Source organism: Pleurodeles waltl, chromosome 5 (genome assembly GCF_031143425.1).
Source record: "Pleurodeles waltl isolate 20211129_DDA chromosome 5, aPleWal1.hap1.20221129, whole genome shotgun sequence".
In the NCBI taxonomy this organism is placed as follows: domain Eukaryota; kingdom Metazoa; phylum Chordata; class Amphibia; order Caudata; family Salamandridae; genus Pleurodeles; species Pleurodeles waltl.
This window is the reverse complement of record NC_090444.1, coordinates 1,601,688,444-1,601,715,356: the sequence shown is the minus strand read 5'-3', so window position 1 is coordinate 1,601,715,356 and position 26,913 is coordinate 1,601,688,444. Positions and strand designations below refer to the sequence as shown.

Sequence of the window (26,913 nt, the reverse complement as noted above, 5' to 3'; positions counted from 1 at the left end):
CTAATCATCCGTTAGGGTCTCAAGGCGCTGGGGGGGAGTGGGGGGGGGAGGGGAGCTACTGGTCATAGAGCCATGTCTTGAGGCCTTTCCTGAATGTCAAGAGGTCTTGGGTCTGGCGAAGGTGGAGCAGTAGGATTTCCAGGTCTTGGCAGCTAGGTGAGAGAAGGATCTTCCACCGGCGTTGGTGCGGCGGATGCGGGGGATGGAGGCAAGGGCGAGGCTGGAGGAGCGAAGATTGCAGGTGGGGGTGTGGAAGGTGAGTCTGTCCTTGAGGTAGGCTTGGCCTGTGTCGTGGAGGGCCTTGTGTGCGTGGATGAGGAGTTTGAAGGTGGTCCTCTTTGATACTGGTAGCCAGTGAAGGTCTCTGAGGTGGGGGGAAATGTGGTCGCGGCGTGGGATGTCCAGAATGAGGTGGGCGGATGCATTCTGGATTCTTTGCAGCTTTGTTAGGAGTTTGGTTGTTATTCCTGCATATAGGGCGTTTCCGTAGTCCAATCGGCTGCTGACCAGGGCGTGGGTGACAGTTTTCCTGGTTTCGGCGGGAATCCACTTGAAGATTTTGCGGAGCATGCGGAGAGTGTTGTAGCAGGAAGAGGAGATGGCATTGACCTGCTGAGTCATGCTGAGTGTGGAGTCCAAGATGAAGCCTAGGTTGCGTGCGTGGGTGGTGGGTGAGGGCACGGTTCCTAGGGAGGTGGGCCACCAGGAGTCATTCCAAGTTGAGGGGTTGGTGCCAAAGGTGAGGATTTCTGTCTTGTCTGTGTTTAACTTGAGGTGTCTTGATTCCATCCAGCTGGCGTTGGTGTGAAGTCCGTTGTGGAGGTTGTTCTTTGCAGTTGTAGGGTCTTTCATGAGGAAGAGGATGAGCTGAGTGTCGTCTGCGTAGGAAACTATGTTGATGTGGTGGGTTCGTACGATGTTGGTGAGGGGGGCCATGTAAACGTTGAAGAGCGTGGGGCTGAGCGAAGATCCTTGGGGAACGCCACAGATGATTCTGGAGGCTTCTGACAGGAACGGTGGGAGGCGGACTCTCTGGGTTCTGCCTGAGACAAATGACGAGATCCAGTCGAGTGCCTTGTTGCGGATTCCACCGTTGTGGAGGCGTGTGCGGAGAGTGTGATGACATACCGTGTCGAAAGCTGCGGAGAGGTCCAGGAGGATGAGTGCTGCTGTTTCTCCTTCGTCAAGCATGGTCCTAATGTCGTCTGTGGCAGCAATGAGTGCAGTCTCGGTGCTGTGGTTTCTGCGGAATCCGGATTGGGAGGTGTCGAGTACCTTGCTGTCTTCCAGGAACCGGGATAGTTGGCTGTTTATGATTTTTTTTATGACCTTGGCTGGGAAGTTGAGGAGGGAGATCGGCCGGTAGTTCTTGGGGTCGTCTGGGTCTGCCTTTGGTTTCTTCAGCAGGGCGTTGATTTCTGCATGCTTCCATCTTTCTGGGAAGGTGGCTGACTCAAAGGAGCTGTTGATGGTTTTGCAGAGGTGGGGGGCGATGATGATATTTGCCTTATTGAAGATATGGTGTGGGCAGGGGTCCGATGGTGATCCAGAGTGGATGGAGGCCATGGTGGTGGCGGTGTCCTCTATGTTGACGGGGGTCCAGGTGTGGAGGAGGTGGGTGTTGCTTGGAGCGTTGGGTTCTTGGGTGTTTGTAGTCAGCTGGTGGGTTTGGGGTTTGAAGCTATTGTGGATTTCTTCTATCTTTCAACGGAAGTGGGTTGCCAGTGAGTTGCAGAACTCCTGTGATGGTGGGGGTTAGTTGGAGCACGTCCTGGGGGTGGAGAGCTCATTGATGATGCCGAAGAGCTCTTTACTGTTGTGAGCGTTGGTGTCAATGCGTTTTTTGAAGTGGGTCCTTTTGGTGGTGCGGATCAGTTAGTGATGTTTGCGTAGGGTGTCCTTGAAAGCGATGTGGTTGGAGTTGGTAGGGGCAAGGTGCCAGGTTTTTGCCATTCTGCGACATAGCCGTTTGGATTCCTGTAGTTCTGGGGTTAACCAGCTGGCCTTGATTCTGTGGGAGGTGTTTGGGGGTTTTTTGAGCGGTGCGAGGGTGTTGGCGCAATCTTCTATCCAGTGATGCAGGTTGGTAGTGGCTGTGTTGGGGTCCGGGGTTTAAACAACATAGAGCTCGATTTTGAGTTTGATGAGCATGGTACTCTATTGTGGCCCTTCAGGTTTATACCAATGGAGTAAAATGTACTTTGCCAGCGTAAACCTTCCTCTGACAGCCCGAGAGAGTACATTCCGTTGGGGGTAAGCCATTGAGCCATCTGCCCTATTTACACTGGGTAGTTGAATGCTTTTTTTTTAATTGCTTTGTATAAATCACCATGATGGTGGTTCATACAAACCCATGGAGTTCACTGCAGGGATGGTGGTGAACTATAAATCTTGCCAACATAGTAGAGGCAGGGTAGCAGATGTGAAGTCTTCCTCCAGACTGTCTTTTCTCCATCAGCCAACCACTTAATCAAGCCCACCATCTAATTAATTTCTTCATTGTCCTTGTACAGTTAGACTTTTCTTTCTAAATTAAACACGGTACCAATATGTAGCCTTTCTTCAACATCTCCAGACCTGCTCCAATCAAACATCAGCCTACAAACATTTTTCATGATGCCCAAGTCTACATAATCAGTGCCTTTACTCCGATGCCCAAACCTAGATCAAAGACAGATGAGATTATTTTACGGCTAAGTAGCACTGCTGTGCTCCAAAACGCCATAATTTCTTCCAGTACCAATTAACTCATGCCAGAGAGGAAATTCCCCATGCACCTGGTGCTACATATTGTCAGAAGAACTTTGTCCAATGCCTTAATCATAGCATGAAAGAAGCTGTGTCATTTCCTCTGGTCACTCAATGCTGGACGCCATAAAATATGCGGCATGAACACAGGACCCTCAGAAGTCATGAAGTAGCCTGTGCCACAGTCAGCTTAATTGAGAAACCACGTCACATTTAAATGTATAACTCCCTGAAGCTCCATGGTTCATTTTAGAGTAATGCTTACTGTAAAAGATGTTTTCTGCCTCTTCCTCCTGTCTGCACAGCACTGCCCTTATAACACTGTCCCATAGCATTGTCCTTAAGCATAGGACTATACAGTGGGGCATGCCATCTCAGTTTATAACTCCCTTCAGCTGGCTTTATGTCCTTGCAGATCTTGTCATGCCTTGCCCATCTTCCTCACTGGGCTCCTCCAGGCCATTAGCATGTGCTGACACAACCTGGCAGTGGATTTGAGGATGGGAGGCCCAAACTAGTCTTTCATGGTCACAGAGCCATCTTTCTTCTCACAAGAGGCATCCTCCTCTGCTAGGGATGGCTCCAAAATCTCACCAGTGTCTTGCTGCATTTTCATGCAGGTCTGTTAAGTACTCATCGCTAAAATGTTGTAACTAGAGGGGAGAATATTATTACAAGATTCTTGAACCATTCACATTGGAGATAAGCTCTTTATTTCATGTTAGGCCCTTATATTACAGCAATAGCAAGTAGGTCCTGCTAGGGCTCCATCCTCTCTTCATCTGTCCCTATCTCCTAGCTTCCAATTCACACTTTCATGCCACACCACACACCAGGATTCTATTACATCATTCACCCTCAGCATTCCAAACACCAGCTCAGACATACATGGAATGGGGGACTCATAGGATACTACAGCACAGAAATAGATCTGCTTTAGCAGTCTTTGCTCATTCTATATATGTAGATATCTGCTAAGGCTGCTGTATTTGAGCTGTCGCCCATTGTGGCATTCTTGCTTTAATTATTGTACAGGAACCTGCCTTAGCAGCCCAGGTTCTTGTGGTAATTCTAATCTCACCTTCCCTGTTACCTTTGCTGAGCTTACCTCGCAGAGTGGGTGGACAGGGGATGACAGGTCTAAGTCTCTCACAATCTTTGGAAGTTTTGTCTAGCTGGCTTTTCTTTGGCTGTGATCTCACAGGATCACAGGCTACATGGGTACTGGTTGCTATAAAAGCAACCTGAAGAAATAAGCAATTCTACTTTGGAATTGAGTGTTCTGCATTCAAGTGCCATAGACACCAGAAAGTGTAGCACTAAGTGAAGACACTCTGAAGCCACTGAGAATGCAGTTCAGGAGCAAGGGGAGAACGCTATTACAAATCCAACTGACATTCCCTAACTGGGAAAGGTACTAGAAATTATCAGTATTATGGTTGATGCAGCACTGCAAGCTAAACAGGGGCCTCCAGCACCCAAGCTTCCCAGAATACAAATAGATCCTGACAATAATGACCCTGCTGAAGAGCAGGATGTGCTATATCTAAGGGACTGACTTGGAAAACATTTTGGTCCATATAAAATATAATTGTCAGAGTTAGCCTGTTCCTGATCCAGTATCAGAAGGATGCTATTGATGTTTTCACAACATTAATCCACATAGTTTGAACAATTACCTATTTTTAGCAATGTCTATAAATTGCAAGTCCGAATGTTAAAGGAGGAGGAAAAAATTATTTTTTCTGACACTCCTTTCGAAGTAATACTATTTACAAGGTTTCACCAAAGAGTTTCTTTCTCCAGTGGTAAAAGTGGACTCTCTTATGGTTATATTTCCAATGGTTCCATAACCTCAAAGAAGCATTATCTTTTAATTCAGTGGATAGGAAGGTGTAAGTGGCATTAAACAGATAGTAGTCAGCACAACACCTCTCTATTTCATCCAACCTCAATGTCACTTATGTCATGCAATCACTTTTAAGGAACTTTCAAGCTTCAGCAAATGCTATGCACCAAGGATTAAACTGTATGCCTCTACTTTTTATGATGGAGCAGTCAGTAAGGCTCCTGTTGGATATAAAATTTTATTTTCTCTGTGGCTGTGGCTCGTGCTTCAGGATTTTCTTTGACTGCCTACAGGCACTTGCTGATGTGCTCCAGGAGGGTAGACAATTCAATAATTTTAATGCATCTTTCCTTTTCTGGTTCAAAGCTCTTTGGCCCACAACTAGAGGAGATGGGATGAGATTAGCGGAACATCAAAAGTGATGATCCCAAGCAGACGTTTTCTCAGAAGAGCCATACGTTTCCCTGTGTATTCTAAAGCTCAAAGGCAGCCGTTAAGAGGGAGGAGTTAAGACGAGGGGGCCCTCTCCCAGAAAAATCCCAGCTCCAGTCTTCCTCTACTCCTACAAAGTCTTAGCTATCTTAAGATGGGGGCTTTAGAAAAGGTTCCTGTAGGAGGTCGGTTGGGGAGGATCGGATTGGGACAGAACAGGGGGAGATGTATGGGGGCTTCAAACTATTTCCCAGGGTTACATTTAATTTTCAGAATCCTCTCCAAAAACTTTTGAACAACTCCAGTTCTCTGATGTCCTATCTGAAAAGAAGCTATTGAAAGGAATAAATGACTTACTTTCAAAGGGAGCCATCATTTTAGTACTAAAAGCAGGGCTAAGAAGGGGTTCTTATTCCATTTGTTTCCTTGTTCATAAGCCAATGAAAGGGCATTGTTTTAAACCTAAAGGCATCAAGATTCCTCATACAACTTTCCCAAATGACAACACTTAAGACTATTCTTCCATTGATCAATTGAGGGTATTATCTGATGTCCCAGGTCTTAAGGTGTGCCTATCTGCATGTTCTGAAGCATCCAAAGCCTCAGAGGTTCCCCCAAATTTCTGTTTTAAACTAACATTTCCAGTTCTCTGTCCTGCTGTTTGATCGTTCCTTGGCATCATGGCTATTTACTATCATTTGTCCTGACTAGAGCATGTTTTATATTCCAGAGGCATCAATGTTTTTCCATGACTTGGCAACTAGGTAATCTCTGCTGCTTCGTTTTCAAAAGGTCTCAGAGATGTCCAAGTGGTTTGCTGAGTGTTCCAGTTATTAGGCTGGGTAGTCATCTGAAGAGAAATCCCTTCTCCATACAGTGCAGGATTTCCAGTGCACTTTTCTGAATGTATTTGGGACTCATTTTTCTTCCCCAGTCAAGAAAGGACAATCTGACAACTCAATTGAACTCTCTGATGTCCAAGAATCAAGCATGTGCCAGAGAGTGGTTGATGACTCAAGGAGAAATGGCAGACAGTCTGAACAGGGGCATGTTTCTCTTCCTTCCAACTCCTGTGGTAATTTCAACAGATGGTGGTTTACAGAGCGGGGAAGGAATTATGGGGAAGCGCTTCTTCTGGGGGTCATGGTCTTAAGAAGAGAGACAGAAGCCCTCTCATTGAAAAGAGTTAGTAGCCATCCATATAACCCTTCTTCACTTCCAGGATTCAGGACAAAATCATACGTGTAAAAACCCACAATCAGGTTGCCCACTTCTATGTCAACTGTCAAGGCAGTCCAATATCCCAGGCCCTATCAGCTTTAGCCCGGGATATATTTTAGTTGGCATAATGCAATATTCTTCACCTGATAGCTGTGTATTTTCAAGGGAAGGGGAATGAGCCTATTGACTGCTTAAGCCAAGTGTTTTCAATCTCAGTGTCACTGAATCTGTGCCTTGGGCCATTTCAAGTGATTGCGAAGGGGTTTGGTCAGCCATGGCTAGATCTCCTTGGCAATGGAACCAATGTTCATCTACCAAAGATTTGCTTCCTGTTTCTGTTTAGGAAGGGGATGCACTCTCTATAGCCTGGCCACAGCGCATTTGCATTCCCATTTGAATTGATCCCAAAAGTGCTGAGAAAAGTTATATATGAGATATTCTTCTAGTGGTACAGTGTTGGACCAGGTGGCTCTAGTGCCTTCTGTTAGTTTGTCTATCAGTCTAAGACCCATGAATCTTACCCCTGCATCCATCCTCCTCAAGCTATAGTCCTCACCCCTCATTAGGCTGATATTGAAGGTCTGGATCTTAAAAGGCAGGCCTTAGAAACTCAGGGTTTATTTGTTGTGGTGGCCCTGGGAATTCAGTAATCTCAAAGACCTAAAATGCTAGGAGTTTATGGCAAACAATGGAAGAATTTAGTTACCTGTGTTTTTCTAACAACCCTCAACTACCTTCTTATAATTGTGTTAAGATCCTAGATTTTATCATGATAGTTTAATTTTAGGACAGGCAGTCTCTACCTTGAAAAGTCAATGGGCAGCAATCAAAGTATTCAGAGGGGGTTTCCGTTGTGTCCCTACTTTTCAAGAGCTTTCTAAAAAGGCCAGTTGTCCAATACTTGAATCTTTCCTGGGATCTGGTTTGAGTCCTATAGGGTTTGTAAGACCTGCCTTTTAGACAATTATAGCCAGCAGACTTTAAATTCTTTTCCAGCAAAGTTTTTATTTTTTCTGGTAGGTATCTACCTGGGTCAAGAGTTGGGGACTTGGGGATTTTGTTATGCAAATTGCTGTTTCTTATATTTTTTCCATCATTAATATTTACCAAAGATTCGTTCTTCATTTCATTGTTCCCAAGACATTACAGGGAGTGCAGAATTATTAGGCAAATGAGTATTTTGACCACATCATCCTCTTTATGCATGTTGTCTTACTCCAAGCTGTATAGGCTCGAAAGCCTACTACCAATTAAGCATATTAGGTGATGTGCATCTCTGTAATGAGAAGGGGTGTGGTCTAATGACATCAACACTCTATATCAGGTGTGCATAATTATTAGGCAACTTCCTTTCCTTTGGCAAAATGGGTCAAAAGAAGGACTTGACAGGCTCCGAAAAGTCAAAAATAGTGAGATATCTTGCAGAGGGATGCAGCACTCTTAAAATTGCAAAGCTTCTGAAGCGTGATCATCGAACAATCAAGCGTTTCATTCAAAATAGTCAACAGGGTCGCAAGAAGCGTGTGGAAAAACCAAGGCGCAAAATAACTGCCCATGAACTGAGAAAAGTCAAGCGTGCAGCTGCCACGATGCCACTTGCCACCAGTTTGGCCATATTTCAGAGCTGCAACATCACTGGAGTGCCCAAAAGCACAAGGTGTGCAATACTCAGAGACATGGCCAAGGTAAGAAAGGCTGAAAGACGACCACCACTGAACAAGACACACAAGCTGAAACGTCAAGACTGGGCCAATAAATATCTCAAGACTGATTTTTCTAAGGTTTTATGGACTGATGAAATGAGAGTGAGTCTTGATGGGCCAGATGGATGGGCCCGTGGCTGGATTGGTAAAGGGCAGAGAGCTCCAGTCCGACTCAGACGCCAGCAAGGTGGAGGTGGAGTACTGGTTTGGGCTGGTATCATCAAAGATGAGCTTGTGGGGCCTTTTCGGGTTGAGGATGGAGTCAAGCTCAACTCCCAGTCCTACTGCCAGTTCCTGGAAGACACCTTCTTCAAGCAGTGGTACAGGAAGAAGTCTGCATCCTTCAAGAAAAACATGATTTTCATGCAGGACAATGCTCCATCACACGCGTCCAAGTACTCCACAGCGTGGCTGGCAAGAAAGGGTATAAAAGAAGGAAATCTAATGACATGGCCTCCTTGTTCACCTGATCTGAACCCCATTGAGAACCTGTGGTCCATCATCAAATGTGAGATTTACAAGGAGGGAAAACAGTACACCTCTCTGAACAGTGTCTGGGAGGCTGTGGTTGCTGCTGCACGCAATGTTGATGGTGAACAGATCAAAACACTGAAAGAATCCATGGATGGCAGGCTTTTGAGTGTCCTTGCAAAGAAAGGTGGCTATATTGGTCACTGATTTGTTTTTGTTTTGTTTTTGAATGTCAGAAATGTATATTTGTGAATGTTGAGATGTTATATTGGTTTCACTGGTAATAATAAATAATTGAAATGGGTATATATATTTTTTTTTGTTAAGTTGCCTAATAATTATGCACAGTAATAGTCACCTGCACACACAGATATCCCCCTAACATAGCTAAAACTAAAAACAAACTAAAAACTACTTCCAAAAATATTCAGCTTTGATATTAATGAGTTTTTTGGGTTCATTGAGAACATGGTTGTTGTTCAATAATAAAATTAATCCTCAAAAATACAACTTGCCTAATAATTCTGCACTCCCTGTATTGTCACTTCTTACTTTCCCAATCTAACTTCTGAAAAGAAAGAACATCTACACCTACAAGAAATCCATAGGGCTTTGTGTATTTTTTTAGACAGAACCGCTTCCTTTTAAAAATTCAATTTTTCATTTGTCACTTTTGATTTAACAGGACAGGGCAAACTTCCCTCTTATTTTACCCTCTCCAACTGGCTTAATCTTGCTATGTCCACGAGCTATGATAATAGAGGAGCATGCTGCATTTGGCAATAAAAAGAGGCTCAAAATAAGGATTTATACCTCCTGGGCCTTGTTTAAGGGAGCTTCAATCAAAAATAATTGTTATGCTTGTTATGCTGCCACATGTTACTTGCCTCACACTTTAATGGCCCTTTACCATTTACAGTTTAGACACAGGTTTTAGCAGATTTTACTGAGCATGTTCTGAGTAATGTAAGTGCATTCTGTTCAAGAACTACACTTGTCGATTTTTTGTTTGGTAAGGCCCTGCAACAATATATCTATGAGCTTGGGTATATTCTCGCTGGGTAAGTACTGGTGCAAGGAAGACAGGTGAGCAGGTAATGGGCAAGGATCTTCATTACTCCAAGTCTAAGTCTTCCTCTACTTTTTCCTTCCCTCCTCGTCCATTACTTGCTGAAATAGGAAGTAATGGGAGTGACGTTGCTCTTCTTCCAGCAAGAGGTGAGATTACGTTAGGCACCTAAGATAAATTACAAGTTTGTTTTTCCTGAGTATGGAAAATGCTGTCTGTGGACGGAGGCAGGAACTCAGGTGGAAGAGGAAGACTTGGACTCAGAGTAATAAATATTCCTGCAAAATAACCATGTCATTAATGTCATTAATGTTAAGCTTGGCAGAACAGTGAGGGTTGAGAACTAGGTATTAATCACTGAATAAAGCAAAAGAAGGTTTTCACAATAAACAATTTTGATTTGCTAGATCAGATAAAAAGTCTTGTTCGGTTCTCAGTGAAATATATAAAGTTAGTATCGCTTAAGCTTTAACTTGCCACTGACAGTTCTGTTTATATCACCAGAGTAAATGTACAGGTAAACCATACTCATCACATATGTTTAGTCTAACCAACTTTTCCTTTCAGTTGTTCCACAGAATCAGGCACTGATGACATAGTGACTGCGTGTAGGAGGCTGGACTGGCTTGTAGTGAGTACCAAGGGGTACTTGCACCTTGCACCAGGCCCAGTTATCCCTTATTAGTGTATAGGGTGTCTAGCAGCTTAGGCTGATAGATAATGGTAGCTTAGCAAAGCAGCTCAGGCTGAACTAGGAGACGTGTGAAGCTACTACAGTACCACTTAGTGTCATATGCACAATATCATAAGAAAACACAATACACAGTTATACTAAAAATAAAGGTACTTTATTTTTATGACAATATGCCAAAGTATCTTAGAGTGTACCCTCAGTGAGAGGATAGGAAATATACACAAGATATATATACACAATAGCAAAAATATGCAGTATAGTCTTAGAAAACAGTGCAAACAATGTATAGTTACAATAGGATGCAATGGGGAAACATAGGGATAGGGGCAACACAAACCATATACTCCAAAAGTGGAATGTGAACCACGAATGGACCCCAAACCTATGTGACCTTGTAGAGGGTCGCTGGGACTATCAGAAAATAGTGAGAGTTAGAAAAATAACCCTCCCCAAGACCCTGAAAAGTGAGTGCAAAGTGCACCAAAGTTCCCCTAAGGACAAAATAGTCGTGTTAGAGGGAAAATGCAAGGAAAACACAAATCAGCAATGCAACAACGATGGATTCCTGACTGAGGGTACCTGTGGAACAAGGGGACCAAGTCCAAAAGTTACAAGCAGCTCGGAGATGGGCAGATGCCCAAGAAATGCCAGCGGTTGGTGCAAAGAAGCTCTTACTAGGCTGAAGAACTGTGAATACTGCAGGAACGACAAGGGCTAGAGACTTCCCCTTTGGAGGATGGATCCACCACGCCTTGGAGAGTCGTGCAGAAGTGTTTTCCCGCCGGATGGACGCCAACAAGCCTTGCTACACGCAAATCGTGCGTTTGGCGTTTTTGGATGCTGCTGGGGCCCAGGAGGGACCAGGAGGTCGCAAATTGGACCTGCAGAGAGAGGGGACGTCGAGCAAGACAAAGAGCCCTCACTGAAGCAGGTAGCACCCGGAGAAGTGCCAGAAACAGGCACTACGAGGATGCGTGAAACGGTGCTCGCCGAAGTTGCACAAAGGAGTCCCACGTCGCCGGAGACCAACTTAGAAAGTCGTGCAATGCAGGTTAGAGTGCCGTGGACCCAGGCTTGGCTGTGCACGAAGGATTTCCGCCGGAAGTGCACAGGGGCCGGAGTAGCTTGCAAAGTCGCGGTTCCCAGCAATGCAGCCCAGCGAGGTGAGGCAAGGACTTACCTCCACCAAACTTGGGCTGAAGAGTCACTGGACTGTGGCGGTCACTTGGACGGTGTCGCTGGATTCGAGGGACCTCGCTCGTCGTGCTGAGAGGAGACCCAAGGGACCGGAAATGCAGCTTTTTGGTGCCTGCGGTTGCAGGGGGAAGATTTCGTCGACCCACGGGAGATTTCTTCGGAGCTTCTGGTGCAGAGAGGAGGCAGACTACCCCCACAGCATGCACAAGCAGGAAAACAGTCGAGAAGGCGGCAGGATCAGCGTTACAGAGTTGCAGTAGTCGTCTTTGCTACTATGTTGCAGGTTTGCAGGCTTCCAGCGCGGTCAGCGGTCGATTCCTTATCAGAAGGTGAAGAGGGAGATGCAGAGGAACTCGGCTGAGCTCATGCATTCGTTATCTAAAGTTTCCCCAGAGACAGAGACCCTAAATAGCCAGAAAAGAGGGTTTGGCTACCTAGGAGAGAGGAAAGGCTACTAACACCTGAAGGAGCCTATCACAAGGAGTCTCTGACGTCACCTGGTGGCACTGGCCACTCAGAGCAGTCCAGTGTGCCAGCAGCACCTCTGTTTCCAAGATGGCAGAGGTCTGGAGCACACTGGAGGAGCTCTGGACACCTCCCAGGGGAGGTGCAGGTCAGGGGAGTGGTCACTCCCCTTTCCTTTGTCCAGTTTCGCGCCAGAGCAGGGGCTAAGGGGTCCCTGAACCGGTGTAGACTGGCTTATGCAGAATTGGGCACACCTGTGCCCAACAAAGCATTTCCAGAGGCTGGGGGAGGCTACTCCTCCCCTGCCTTCACACCATTTTCCAAAGGGAGAGGGTGTCACACCCTCTCTCAGAGGAAGTTCTTTGTTCTGCCATCCTGGGCCAGGCCTGGCTGGACCCCAGGAGGGCAGCTGCCTGTCTGAGGGGTTGGCAGCAGCAGCAGCTGCAGAGAAACCCCAGGAAGGGCAGTCTGGCAGTACCAGGGTCTGTGCTACAGACCACTGGGATCATGGAATTGTACCAACAATGCCAGGATGGCATAGAGGGGGCAATTCCATGATCATAGACATGTTACATGGCCATATTCGGAGTTACCATGGTGAAGCTACATATAGGTAGTGACCTATATGTAGTGCACGCGTGTAATGGTGTCCCCGCACTCACAAAGTTCAGTGAATTGGCTCTGAACAATGTGGGGGCACCTTGGCTAGTGCCAGGGTGCCCTCACACTAAGTAACTTTGCACCTAACCTTTACCAGGTAAAGGTTAGACATATAGGTGACTTATAAGTTACTTAAGTGCAGTGTAAAATGGCTGTGAAATAACGTGGACGTTATTTCACTCAGGCTGCAGTGGCAGGCCTGTGTAAGAATTGTCAGAGCTCCCTATGGGTGGCAAAAGAAATGCTGCAGCCCATAGGGATCTCCTGGAACCCCAATACCCTGGGTACCTCAGTACCATATACTAGGGAATTATAAGGGTGTTCCAGTAAGCCAATGTAAATTGGTAAAAATGGTCACTAGCCTGTCAGTGACAATTTGGAAAGAAATGAGAGAGCATAACCACTGAGGTTCTGGTTAGCAGAGCCTCAGTGAGACAGTTAGGCACCACACAGGGAACATACACATGCACACCTATGAGCACTGGGGCCCTGTGTGACAGGGTCCCAGTGACACATACATATAGGCCACAAACCTATGAGCACTGGGGTCCTGACCAGCAGGATCCCAGTGACACATAACAACCATACTGAAAACATGGTGTTTTCACTATGAGCACTGAGGCCTGGCTATCAGGATCCCAGTGAGACAGTGAAAACAGTGACAAACACCCTGACATACACTCACAAACAGGCCAAAAGTGGGGGTAACAAGGCTAGAAAGAGGCTACCTTCTCACACAACCCCCCCCCAAACGAAGGACAATAAGGCTAACCTTGGCCAGTTGAGACTTTATTGTCTAAGTGGTGATAAGTAGAGAGTAGCTCTGCAATAGACTGGTTACTCCCTTTATCATCCACTATATGGTTACTTCCCTGTGGGGATGTAAACCACCCTGTTTGAAGTTTTTTAGCTAAGCAACAATGTGAAGATGTATTTTCAGAGTTTCTATCAGTAAGTTTTAGTTTAGAGCAGTGGGAATTGTCCACTGAACCTATTTGTAGTGATGGAAATGCCAGACAGGGATGCTGTCTCAGAAAAGCCATAGCTGGGCAAAAACTTTGTCCATCTGGCTGGAAGAGAGAACAGGGATGCTGTTTCTCTTGAGTTGGAGCAGGGCAGGGATGCTGTCCTATGAGCTCCACACTAGGGCAGGGATGCTGTCCTAAGTGTTGTGAGGTAGTGCAGGGTTTCTGCACTAAAGTTTCTCTGGAAGGGTTGGAGGGATGCTCCATGTTAACTAAAATGGTGCTGTTTTTCTCACCAATGTTAGTTATCCCACAGAGAGGTACTTCCACCTCAGGGAGTCCAGCTTTGCCAGCTGATGATTCCCTTAGAACAGGTGCCACCCCAGGAGAGGTTTCTCCCACCACAGGAATAGTATCCTGAATGGTAGGGTGGTTAGGGGATACTGTGATACCCTTTTTACCTGTTGATGGAGAGGGATCCTGAGTTTTCAGGCCTTCTCTCCTTTGCTTTTTCATTTCACTTGAAATGAGAGGGAACAATTCCTCAGGGATGCCCAGCATGGCTGCATGGGCATAAAACTCTACATCAGCCCAACCTGAGGCCTCTAGGTCATTACCTAAGAGACAGTCTACAGGTAAGCTAGGTGATACCACCACCTGCTTAGGGCCAGTAACTCCACCCCAACTAAACTGAATTATAGCTAAGGGAAGAAACTTAGTGGAGTTATGGACATCAATAATCTTATACTGTTGTCCAATGATGTGTTGTTCAGGAGGCACTAGGTTTTCAGTCACCAAAGTGAAACTGGCACCTGTGTCCCTGTAGGCCAAGGCCTCAACACCATTTATTGAAACTGTCTGCCTGTACTTATCCATTGTAAGGGGACAAGCAGCCAGTGTGGCAAGGCCAATGCCACTAGGTGTGACAGAAACTGTCTTGGGACTGATTACATCAGTTTCCACTATGGACCCATAAGTGAACCCAACTACACCCTTTGCTTGACTGTTGCCAGCAGTCCCACCACTAGTACCACTACTGCTAGGGGCACTAGAGCTTGATGTATTAGTGGTGGTAGGCTCAGGGGGTTTACCTGGACAGGACTTATCCCCTGGCCTATGGCCTCTGTTTTTACACACAAAGCACCAAGGCTTTTTAATGTGTGCAGGTTGGGAAGAAGAGGAAGAATTTGTTTTATCCCCACCCTCTGAAGAGTGTTTAAGATTTGAAGTGGGATCTTTGGTTTTACCCTTATCCCCATGCTTATCTTGAGATTTTTCACCATCTTTCTTCTTATTGCCATCTTTGTCACCCCCTGTATGAACTTTTCTGTTCACCCTTGTTCTGACCCATTTGTCTGCCTTCTTTCCCAATTCTTGGGGAGAGGTCAGATCAGAGTCTACCAGGTACTGGTGCAACAAATCAGACACACAATTATTAAGTATATGCTCTCTCAGGATTGTGTTATACAGGCTTTCATAATCAGTAACTTTACTGCCATGTAACCACCCCTCCAAGGCCTTCACTGAATGGTCAATGAAATCAACCCAGTCTTGTGAAGACTCCTTTTTGGTCTCTCTGAACTTTATCCTGTACTGTTCAGTGGTTAAGCCATAACCATCCAGGAGTGCATTCTTAAGAACTGTAAAATTATTGGCATCATTTTCTTTCACAGTAAGGAGCCTATCCCTACCTTTTCCACTAAATGATAGCCATAGGATAGCAGCCCACTGCCTTTGAGGGACATCCTGTACAGCACAGGCCCTCTCAAGTGCAGCAAACCACTTGTTAATGTCATCCCCCTCCTTATAAGGGGGAACTATCTTGTGCAGATTCCTGGAATCATGCTCTTTTGCAGGATGACTATGGGGAATACTGCTGCTGCCACCATGGGTATCTAAACCCAACTTCTGTCTTTCCCTCTCTATTTCTAAAGACTGTCTATCCAAATCCAGCTGTTGCTTCTTGAGCTTCAGTCTGGTTTGTTCCACTCTCAATCTATTGAGCTCCCTTTCTAACAATCTGTCATCAGGGTGGGTGGGAGGGACATTTCTAGATACAGAGGTATGATGGGAATGAACAGAAGGAGACCTGTCCCTTACAGAGGGCACCCTAACAGCTTGGCTACCAGCATAATGTGAGATCACATCATCAGTATGGTGTGATTCAACCTCTGTACCAACTATGCTAGACTGTCTAGTAATGGGCAGGCTGAGAAGTTTCTTTCCTGAACCTTTTCCTGGGGGAGTCCCTGGATCAGATTGAGAACCATTAGCTACTTTTTCTACAGATTGGGCACTTATGGCCTTATCCTGTACTCTAAGCATATTAATTAACAGTTCTAAGGAAGGATTCTTCCCTACACTCAAACCTCTCTCTATGCAGAGACTCCTTGCTCCTTTCCAGCTAAGGTGATCATATGCAAGTTTGGACAGTTCAACATTTTGGCCTGTGCCAGACATTTTTAGAGAGAGTTAAAGTGATAGACAAAGAGAAAAAAGTTTTCAGAACTTTTTGGAAAGACAGAAAAAAACTTTTTAAACTTTTAAGAACTTTTTGAAAGTTTAGTAGTACTTTTCAGCACTTAGAAAAGAGTGAAAAGAGGAAATGCAAAACTTTTTGGCTATGTGTATATACACTGACCTTGTTTTGTATATTTTTCTCTTATGAAAAGTACAATGACAAGAGTGGTAAGTAGTCTCAAGCACTTATCCCACCACTGCACAACCAATGTAGGAGGCTGGACTGGCTTGTAGTGAGTACCAAGGGGTACTTGCACCTTGCACCAGGCCCAGTTATCCCTTATTAGTGTATAGGGTGTCTAGCAGCTTAGGCTGATAGATAATGGTAGCTTAGCAAAGCAGCTCAGGCTGAACTAGGAGACGTGTGAAGCTACTACAGTACCACTTAGTGTCATATGCACAATATCATAAGAAAACACAATACACAGTTATACTAAAAATAAAGGTACTTTATTTTTATGACAATATGCCAAAGTATCTTAGAGTGTACCCTCAGTGAGAGGATAGGAAATATACACAAGATATATATACACAATAGCAAAAATATGCAGTATAGTCTTAGAAAACAGTGCAAACAATGTATAGTTACAATAGGATGCAATGGGGAAACATAGGGATAGGGGCAACACAAACCATATACTCCAAAAGTGGAATGTGAACCACGAATGGACCCCAAACCTATGTGACCTTGTAGAGGGTCGCTGGGACTATCAGAAAATAGTGAGAGTTAGAAAAATAACCCTCCCCAAGACCCTGAAAAGTGAGTGCAAAGTGCACCAAAGTTCCCCTAAGGACAAAATAGTCGTGTTAGAGGGAAAATGCAAGGAAAACACAAATCAGCAATGCAACAACGATGGATTCCTGACTGAGGGTACCTGTGGAACAAGGGGACCAAGTCCAAAAGTTACAAGCAGCTCGGAGATGGGCAGATGCCCAAGAAATGCCAGCGGTTGGTGCAAAGAAGCTCTTACTAGGCTGAAGAACTGTGAATACTGCAGGAACGACAAGGGCTAGAGACTTCCCCTTTGGAGGATGGATCCCCCACGCCTTGGAGAGTCGTGCAGAAGTGTTTTCCCGCCGGATGGACGCCAACAAGCCTTGCTACACGCAAATCGTGCGTTTGGCGTTTTTGGACGCTGCTGGGGCCCAGGAGGGACCAGGAGGTCGCAAATTGGACCTGCAGAGAGAGGGGACGTCGAGCAAGACAAAGAGCCCTCACTGAAGCAGGTAGCACCCGGAGAAGTGCCAGAAACAGGCACTACGAGGATGCGTGAAACGGTGCTCGCCGAAGGCGCACAAAGGAGTCCCACGTCGCCGGAGACCAACTTAGAAAGTCGTGCAATGCAGGTTAGAGTGCCGTGGACCCAGGCTTGGCTGTGCACGAAGGATTTCCGCCGGAAGTGCACAGGGGCCGGAGTACCTTGCAAAGTCGCGGTTCCCAGCAATGCAGCCCAGCGAGGTGAGGCAAGGACTTACCTCCACCAAACTTGGGCTGAAGAGTCACTGGACTGTGGCGGTCACTTGGACGGTGTCGCTGGATTCGAGGGACCTCGCTCGTCGTGCTGAGAGGAGACCCAAGGGACCGGAAATGCAGCTTTTTGGTGCCTGCGGTTGCAGGGGGAAGATTCCGTCGACCCACGGGAGATTTCTTCGGAGCTTCTGGTGCAGAGAGGAGGCAGACTACCCCCACAGCATGCACAAGCAGGAAAACAGTCGAGAAGGCGGCAGGATCAGCGTTACAGAGTTGCAGTAGTCGTCTTTGCTACTATGTTGCAGGTTTGCAGGCTTCCAGCGCGGTCAGCGGTCGATTCCTTATCAGAAGGTGAAGAGGGAGATGCAGAGGAACTCGGCTGAGCTCATGCATTCGTTATCTAAAGTTTCCCCAGAGACAGAGACCCTAAATAGCCAGAAAAGAGGGTTTGGCTACCTAGGAGAGAGGAAAGGCTACTAACACCTGAAGGAGCCTATCACAAGGAGTCTCTGACGTCACCTGGTGGCACTGGCCACTCAGAGCAGTCCAGTGTGCCAGCAGCACCTCTGTTTCCAAGATGGCAGAGGTCTGGAGCACACTGGAGGAGCTCTGGACACCTCCCAGGGGAGGTGCAGGTCAGGGGAGTGGTCACTCCCCTTTCCTTTGTCCAGTTTCGCGCCAGAGCAGGGGCTAAGGGGTCCCTGAACCGGTGTAGACTGGCTTATGCAGAATTGGGCACACCTGTGCCCAACAAAGCATTTCCAGAGGCTGGGGGAGGCTACTCCTCCCCTGCCTTCACACCATTTTCCAAAGGGAGAGGGTGTCACACCCTTTCTCAGAGGAAGTTCTTTGTTCTGCCATCCTGGGCCAGGCCTGGCTGGACCCCAGGAGGGCAGCTGCCTGTCTGAGGGGTTGGCAGCAGCAGCAGCTGCAGAGAAACCCCAGGAAGGGCAGTCTGGCAGTACCAGGGTCTGTGCTACAGACCACTGGGATCATGGAATTGTACCAACAATGCCAGGATGGCATAGAGGGGGCAATTCCATGATCATAGACATGTTACATGGCCATATTCGGAGTTACCATGGTGAAGCTACATATAGGTAGTGACCTATATGTAGTGCACGCGTGTAATGGTGTCCCCGCACTCACAAAGTTCAGTGAATTGGCTCTGAACAATGTGGGGGCACCTTGGCTAGTGCCAGGGTGCCCTCACACTAAGTAACTTTGCACCTAACCTTTACCAGGTAAAGGTTAGACATATAGGTGACTTATAAGTTACTTAAGTGCAGTGTAAAATGGCTGTGAAATAACGTGGACGTTATTTCACTCAGGCTGCAGTGGCAGGCCTGTGTAAGAATTGTCAGAGCTCCCTATGGGTGGCAAAAGAAATGCTGCAGCCCATAGGGATCTCCTGGAACCCCAATACCCTGGGTACCTCAGTACCATATACTAGGGAATTATAAGGGTGTTCCAGTAAGCCAATGTAAATTGGTAAAAATGGTCACTAGCCTGTCAGTGACAATTTGGAAAGAAATGAGAGAGCATAACCACTGAGGTTCTGGTTAGCAGAGCCTCAGTGAGACAGTTAGGCACCACACAGGGAACATACACATGCACACCTATGAGCACTGGGGCCCTGTGTGACAGGGTCCCAGTGACACATACATATAGGCCACAAACCTATGAGCACTGGGGTCCTGACCAGCAGGATCCCAGTGACACATAACAACCATACTGAAAACATGGTGTTTTCACTATGAGCACTGAGGCCTGGCTATCAGGATCCCAGTGAGACAGTGAAAACAGTGACAAACACCCTGACATACACTCACAAACAGGCCAAAAGTGGGGGTAACAAGGCTAGAAAGAGGCTACCTTCTCACACTGCGTTATCAGACAGTTCAAAATTATCTTAGAGCCAGTTGACAACTCATATCTGACACTTAAAAAAAACTATCTACGAAATATCAACCAACTCCTCTTTACCTTATGTAAACACCAATCAGTGCATTGCATTGATTCCTTTCCCGCAAAAGCATACTTGTTAATTTGAAATAGATCTGATTGTAAATACCCAGTTGTAGCCTGATGGTGTAGCCTGTTATTTGCCTCATGGGAAATTTTGTTTTGTTGCCAAAACACTGTTACTGCAAGGTATATTTTGGGCCTGAAAGGCTAACATCCAGGTTATCTGTATCGCTGAAATGCTTGGCAGAAATGGAGGCGGCTGCAGCTTCTGTGTGGCTTAATTATGTGTGAGACTGGTTATGTTAACTGATTATATTTCATAATTTTAATACATTTATTTGTATTACTATTCTCAAAAGCAAATCTTGGACAATAACAAATGGCAACAGCAATGACATACATAAGGGCATATTAACAAGGCAGTGATATAGCTTGGCGTTGCACCAAAATTGGCAGTGCCGCGCTGCAGAAAGCAGCACACATAGAAGTAGCAAATCGTCAATATTTAATTATTGTTTATGTGTAGGAAGGAACACCTTCCTGCACAAAGACAATGATTAATGGTTTTTTGCTCTTTCTGTGTGTTGCAGAATGCAGCACACATAGAAAAAAACGAAGGCCCATATTTATACTTTTTGACGCAAAACTGCGCTAACGCAGTTTTGCGTAAAAAAATTAGCGCCGGCTAACGCCATTCTGAATCGCCATGCGGGCGCCGTATTTATTGAATGACGTTAGCCGGCGTTAGCCGCCGGCGCCGTCTGGTGTGCGTTAAAAAAAACGACGTACACCAGGCAGCGCCGGCGTAGGGGGATATGGTGCTTGGGCGTCAAGATGGGTGTTGCATGGGTACGCCGACAGCAACACCCATTGCACGCCCCTTTGCTGCAGAAAACTGCATCATGGGGCCATATTCACAAGGCAGCATTAAGCCACAAAAAGTGGCTTAACAGTGCCTTGTAAATATGGCGCAGGGCACAGCTCCATTGCAGCATCACAAAAAGTGACAATCCGGTGGCACTATGAGCTTGTAAATATGCCCCTTAGATCTTCATCTTCATCAAGGCCTAGATTTATGAAAAATGGCGCTGCGCCTAGTTCTGCGCCACTTTGTGCCCCCCTAACGTCACCATGTGTGCGCCGTATTTAAAATATGGTTCACCAGTGCAGTAGTCAGGGAGACTAGCGTCATCATTTTCTACACTAGTGTAGCACTTTGCAGGAATAGTGTCAAAAATGTTGATGCTAATCTTGCAAAGCACTCAGAGGCCCATTGAACACAATGGGAGCCTCTGTTTAATGCCTGCGTTTAGCAAGTGTTAAAAAATGCAGATAAAAATGGTGCAAAGGAATCTCATAAATTCCTTTGCGCCAATTTTACAGCCACCCTAGCGCAGGAATGCTCCTTTGAATACATTATGCCTGGCGCAGGCATAATGTGGCACAAGGGGTTACAAAGTGACACAATGCAGGCATTGTGCCACTTTGTAAATATGGTGCAACGTTTTTGCCCTTCCAACGCCACATTAGTGTAAAAAATGATGCTAATGTGGCATTGGAATGGCGCTGCATCACCATAAATCTGGGCCCATATGTCTCACAAGAGACTGTGGATGAATGCCCATTGATGTCTTAAAGAATGAGTAATAACAGCAGTGCTAAATTTGATTTGGTGATTGTAAGTGAAGCCCCCTAGCACTCCTGGATGGGGATCTGCACTTATTTTTCCTCAACAGACTTTGATTCAGAGCATGGGAGAGGAAAACATAAAAGGGGGAAGTAGAAGGAAGGAAAAGACAGAAAAACAGTGAAAAGGGGCGAAAGCATGGATGAAAAATAACCTGCAAGAATACGATAGAGAGGCAGGAAAAGTCTGGTAGGGAATTAAAGAGGACTCAAGAGGAATCAAGGATATGCAATCTTGGTATACGGCACCCCAGTCTTCGAAAGTAAAAGGCACGGGCTTCTGTAGCAAAACGGTGGGCCCGGCAAACTAAGGGCCTGATTTAGAACTCGGTGGACGGGTTACTCCGTCACAACATTGACGGATATCCCAGCCTCTGAAATCTAAATCCCATTATGTCCTGTGGGATTTGGATTTCGGCAGACAGGAGATCTGTCACTGTTGCAACAGAGAAAACCATCTTCTGATTTCTAAATCAGGCCGTAAGCACTGAATGGGAGAGCAATGAGGTCAAGAGATAATGGTAATTGGGCTTTGATTCCAGTGAAGATAATTTTTGTCTGAGTGCTGATATCTCATTAAAAAATTGGTGAGTGGGCACTGATTTGTACAGAAGTAGCTTTTGAGTGATATCAATTCAACAGGAATAAAACACTGAGAAAAGTACTCCTGTGAAGCTGTAACTGGGCATGTCAAAGTAGACACTCAAAGAGAGGACACATGTCACAAGAATTATTCAAGTATTGATGTTACAAATTATTTGGTAATTGGGCTGCTTAGAGCTCACAAAGCAATCATCTTACCTTCAAGTGTTATGTAAATGAGCTGGATAAAATAAAAGCACCCTTACCTTTGATAAAGATTCCGTAATGGTCTTCAGAGGCTGCTTTATTGGGTATTTTGCCATGTCCCACTCAAAGCGAGTCAGGTAGGTCATGAGATCCACTGTAAAGATAATAAAGGTTATACCATATTTCCTGGGTCTTAGACGTGTTCCCAGATAAAAGTAAACACTCTACAATGTGCAAACAATGCACACTTACTCCATTAACAAACATCATCACCTTTACACTTCGTATCACTCCACGTCTCTTAATACAACCAAGATATTCATATTTCATGTTGTATAATCTACATAAGGATGAATTTGCAAACAAGAGAGAAAAGGATAATCATGACAGAATAGTATAATGCAGGGGTGAAGAACAGAAGCAATGCCTTAAAGTCTATTCAGGATTAGGTGAAGGGCCAGCCCCGGAAGTCCTGGGAGAAGAAATGAGACCTGGTCATCATGCCTACTCCATACCTGATGTTTTCTCCTCCTTATGGCTCCCTCTGCTTCCTTGTTTTTTCCCCACTTACCGGGGATGTGAAAGGTGATCCTTTCGGCATACTGTCTACATACTCCAATTTCTTCTCCTATGCTAACAGTCTGGCAGGTTATATGCAGGCACCTTCTGCAAGAAGCTAACCATCCTGGTCTCTTCTTTCACCGTGGAGATGCTTCTAACTAACTCATCTCTTGTTAAATAATAGGAAAGTGGAGTGGGTAATGGGTGGCTTAAACGCCATCCTCAGTAAATACTGGCTAGATAGATATATCATGTGCTTTTGACCTATTCTGAGCGGCTTGGTCCTGGGGAGAAATACATCAAAGAACATTAGGAAACTATATAAAATGAAGGAGTCACCATAACATCACGAAGCCTCTCTTGTCTTTGACCTGGAGAAGACATTTAATACACTAGCAAAGAACTAATTCTTTAAAGTCCCAACTAAATTCAGGTTCGAAAATTGCATTCCCTTATACAGCTGCTCTTCACTGACGCTGTCGCTTGAGTCTGACTGGGCAAGCTCATCCCTGCCCCCTAAATTTAGGCAGGGTAACCGACAGAGTTGCCACATGTTTCACGTACTTCTCAAGTTGGCCATTGTATCACTGGCCATGTGGCTGAGGCACAAGGGACAAGCATGGTGGATCCCACTACTGGAAAAAAACCATGTAATTTTACTTCATGTTAATATTGCCCTACTTTATTTAAAAGACTTTAGAAATGATCATTTCAGAATAGCACAGACTCTTGATGAGTTTGGAGCATCCTCTGGCATCTTTGTCAACTGGACAAAGTATTGCCTATTCCTACTATGCCCAGATGTACCCTCAATCTTATGTCAACCTGGGGAGGGTGGCCCCATTAGATGGAGAAGTGCTTCTTTCCACTAGATGGACAATAGATGTAAGAAATTGGGTCTCTAATTGCAGCGGTATGAACCCCGTCAAAGTAGGAACCACAATCCTAGTCAGGGTAAGTCAAAATACATGACCTAAATGAACCTGTGCTCACCTTCTGGTGGCTTGGTGCAGAGCAGGTAGGCTTAACTTAGAAGGCAATGTGTAAAGTACACACACACAATAATCACAGGAGATACACCACAAGAAGACTCCACACATATGTAGAAAATAATGCTTGTTTATCGGCATGAATCAAAATCAGAACAACAGAGATCCAATTATTCAATTATTAATTATTCACTTTGCAGGATTAAGTAAAGCAAGGTTTATAAATGATGATGGGATAGAAGAGGGGGTGTCGGGACTCCTTGGCATGCGTTCACATTGTCTCCAGAGAATATGGTAATGTCCAGGGCACACTCCTCTTGGAGAGCGGCTGAGTGTGAGGTTCCCGGGCGTGGTCACAAGGAAAGCAGGTGGGGACCGTGGAGGGACTGTGAGGAGGAGGCCAGTGAAACTGGGGGGGTGAGGGGGGGGGGGGGCAGAAGTCACTGCTGCGGCCACGAGCCCTGGGTGAATGAGCGAAAAGCAAAGCGTACAAAGCCGCTCTGGACCTTTGCCAAAAGTGGGAGGCAAAGTTCAGCAAAGGCATTCAAGGTTGTCGATCAAGGTGGGCGGACGAATTTAGCAAAGCTGCTCAGGGTGATTGATGTGAACGGGTGGCAGAATCCAGAAAAGCTGCTTGTGGTGCTTGTAGAAAGTGGGTGGTGAAGTTTAGTAGTGCTGCTAAGCGTGATTGTAGAAAAAGGGCATCGAAGTTACTCAAGATGATTGAAGATCGCGAGAGCAAAGTTTACCAGAGACGCTCAGGGTGATTGTAGAAAGCAGGCGGCGAACTCCAGCGAAGTCCAGCAAAGCCACTCAGGATGATTGAAGAACATGAGCGGTGTAGTTAAGCAGAGCTGCGCATGGTGATTGTAGAAATCGGGCAGCAAAGTCCAGCAAAGCCGCTCAGGATGATTGAAGAAGACGACCAGCAAAGTAAAGCAAAAGCTGCTCAGAGTCACTCTGGGGTTTGTGGATGGCTCCTAGGGTACTTGGCAGAGATCAGCAGGCAGCAGGGTGGTGCAGCAGGGCAGTCAGCAGTTCCTGGGAACAGCTAACCCTGGAAGAGTGGCAATCCTGACACACTGCAGCCTTTACTACAGCAGCGGTTCCTTGGGTCCAAAAGTGCACTGATTTGAGTGGGTCGGCCCACGACTCACACTAGAAAGTGCCTTTGATGAGGGGATAACTACACTACAAAGACTTCCTGTGAAGTGCACAGGTCCCCTCTCAGGACAGCCCCAGCTCCAGACTATCAGTGGGAGATAAACAGCCACTTTGTGTGGACTCTCCTCACTAGCCTTTGAGGTGAGTCTTTACCACCCTCCACCCCAGGAAGACCCATCCACCACAGAAAGACCCATCAACATGAAGATGAATGATCAATCAATCAAAGTATTTTTAAAGTGCACTAGTCACCCGTGAGGGTCTCAATGTGCTGATGGAGAGGTGGGGGGGCTGCTACTGATCAAAAAGCCAAGTCTTGAGGTGTCTCCTGAAGATAACGCAGATGCAGCTGAGTATCCTGTGTTGTGGGTGACTGGAGGGAATGCACAAGTATAGCTGTCACCTAGCCCAGGCCAGACGTGTATTGGAGATAGGCTGTGGGCACACTGGTGTGTCAGTTAGTGCAGAGAAATGCCCACTTTATAAAAGTGGCATTTCTTAAATAGTAACAATAAATCTGACTACCAGTAAAGAGGATTTACTGTTACTATTCCATTGGTATTAAATATCATGCAGCTACTCCTCTCAGATCAGGAATTACAGCTTAAGAGTAGTTTAAGGAAATCCCCATGCTAGTCTTTGAGAGGGGCAGGCCTCATAGTAATGAAAAACAACTTTGGGGGGGGGGGGTTCATTACCAGGACATGAAAATCTTAAAAGTACATATCCTGCCTTTTGCTTACATGGCACCCTAGGGCCTACCTTAAGGGTGACTCATATGTAAGAAAAGGGGACATTTAGGCATGACAACAGGCTTTAGATGCCAAGTCAGGTGGCAGTGAGATGCACACACAGGCTCTGCAGTGGCAGCTTGAGGCATGTTTACAGAGCTACTTTAATGGGTGGCACAATCAGTGCCGCAGACCCACAAGTAGCATTTAATTTACAGGCCCTGGGTATATGGTATACCACTTTACAAGGGACGTACATGTAAATTAAATATGCCAATTGTGGATACACCAATGTTACCTTGTTTAGGGGAGAATCACATGCACGTTAGTACTGGTTAGCAGTGGTAAAGTGCTCAGAGTCCTACGGTCAACAAAAAGATACAGCAACAAAACAAGAGGTAAAGCCAAAATGTCTGGGGTAGGACCACCCTAAGGATGCTAAGTCTAACAGTTGCCTATATCATTCTGAGTGAGATCTGCAAGAGGGCATTCTCATCAGAGCAGTGAGCTAAATCAGGACACAAGTAACCTTTTGGAGGACACTTCCACTCTCAACTATGAGACGCATTGTTTTGTCCAAAATGGTGAAGCTACCCAGTCTCCTATATTACTTTGCTAATATCTCGGTTTTCCTCACCTAAATGTTTTTTGAGGACTGGACATGCTTCTGGTAGATCTCATGTGTGGAAGTGGTTGCAATAGGGATGCAGTGGCCAAGCTGCACCTCCTGTTTAACCAAGTAGGGCCGGAATCACCCAAATTTGAGCATTCTTTTTTGGTGGCTATTGAGTCTTTCACTGGAAGAAACTGGTGAAGTCAGCCACCACATGAGCCTAGCAGAAATATATGACAGTGCCCTGAGAGTCAAAACTAGATGTGAGGTTTCTCGATTGGTGTGTGTAGCACAGCATTGCCTAGCCTGCAGCCTGCTGATCACTAAACATGTGATTCCCAATGCTCGCAATATACCAATGCTTGGCCTCCTCGGTTATTTTGAGATGAAGGACCTGCACTGTTGGGAGAAGGAAGGCATTATGACTTTGGATGACGTGTTTCAGGACGGCCTATTGCCACACTTCTACTTGCTTAGGGATCTGTTACATTGCTTAGGGGCCAATTCCTCAGACATTGCCTTCTACTCCATATTCTTAGATCCAACTGGTCTGAAAATGATACAGAATCTGCAACTCATCCTCTCATACAAATGTTATACCTAATTGGAACTTTGAGGAAATGCATCAGCAGGCTGTGCTTCAGAGTTATACACTTACTTCACTACAAGGCATATCAGACACCTGAGAAGCAAAGTTTGGAAATTGGTATACGAGGAATGTTACAGGGTACTTGAGTACCCACACACAATCTTGAATAATGCTAAGTTTAAATTAATAAAATTATTTCTCCTACATATAGAGAATATCTCCCCTTCAAAAATAAACAAGATGATCTTCTTGCCCACGATGAACTGCATCAACAGCAGATCTAGAACATGATATGTGACTGCTCATCTCTGGTGACATTTTGGTTGGAAGTCATGAAATTACTGGCGGAGAGCACAGG

At 45.7% G+C, this 26,913-nt stretch overlaps 1 protein-coding gene across 1 annotated transcript in view; it reads right to left on the bottom strand.

Moving 5' to 3' along the window:
* The window catches only part of ATP6V1C2 (ATPase H+ transporting V1 subunit C2), a 268,763-nt gene that overhangs the window by 81,025 nt on the left and 160,825 nt on the right, over nt 1-26,913 (bottom strand). Inside the window, exon 5 of the mRNA XM_069235932.1 lies at nt 21,968-22,062. Coding sequence (XP_069092033.1) covers nt 21,968-22,062 — 95 coding nt within the window. The remainder of the gene's footprint in view (nt 1-21,967; nt 22,063-26,913) is intronic.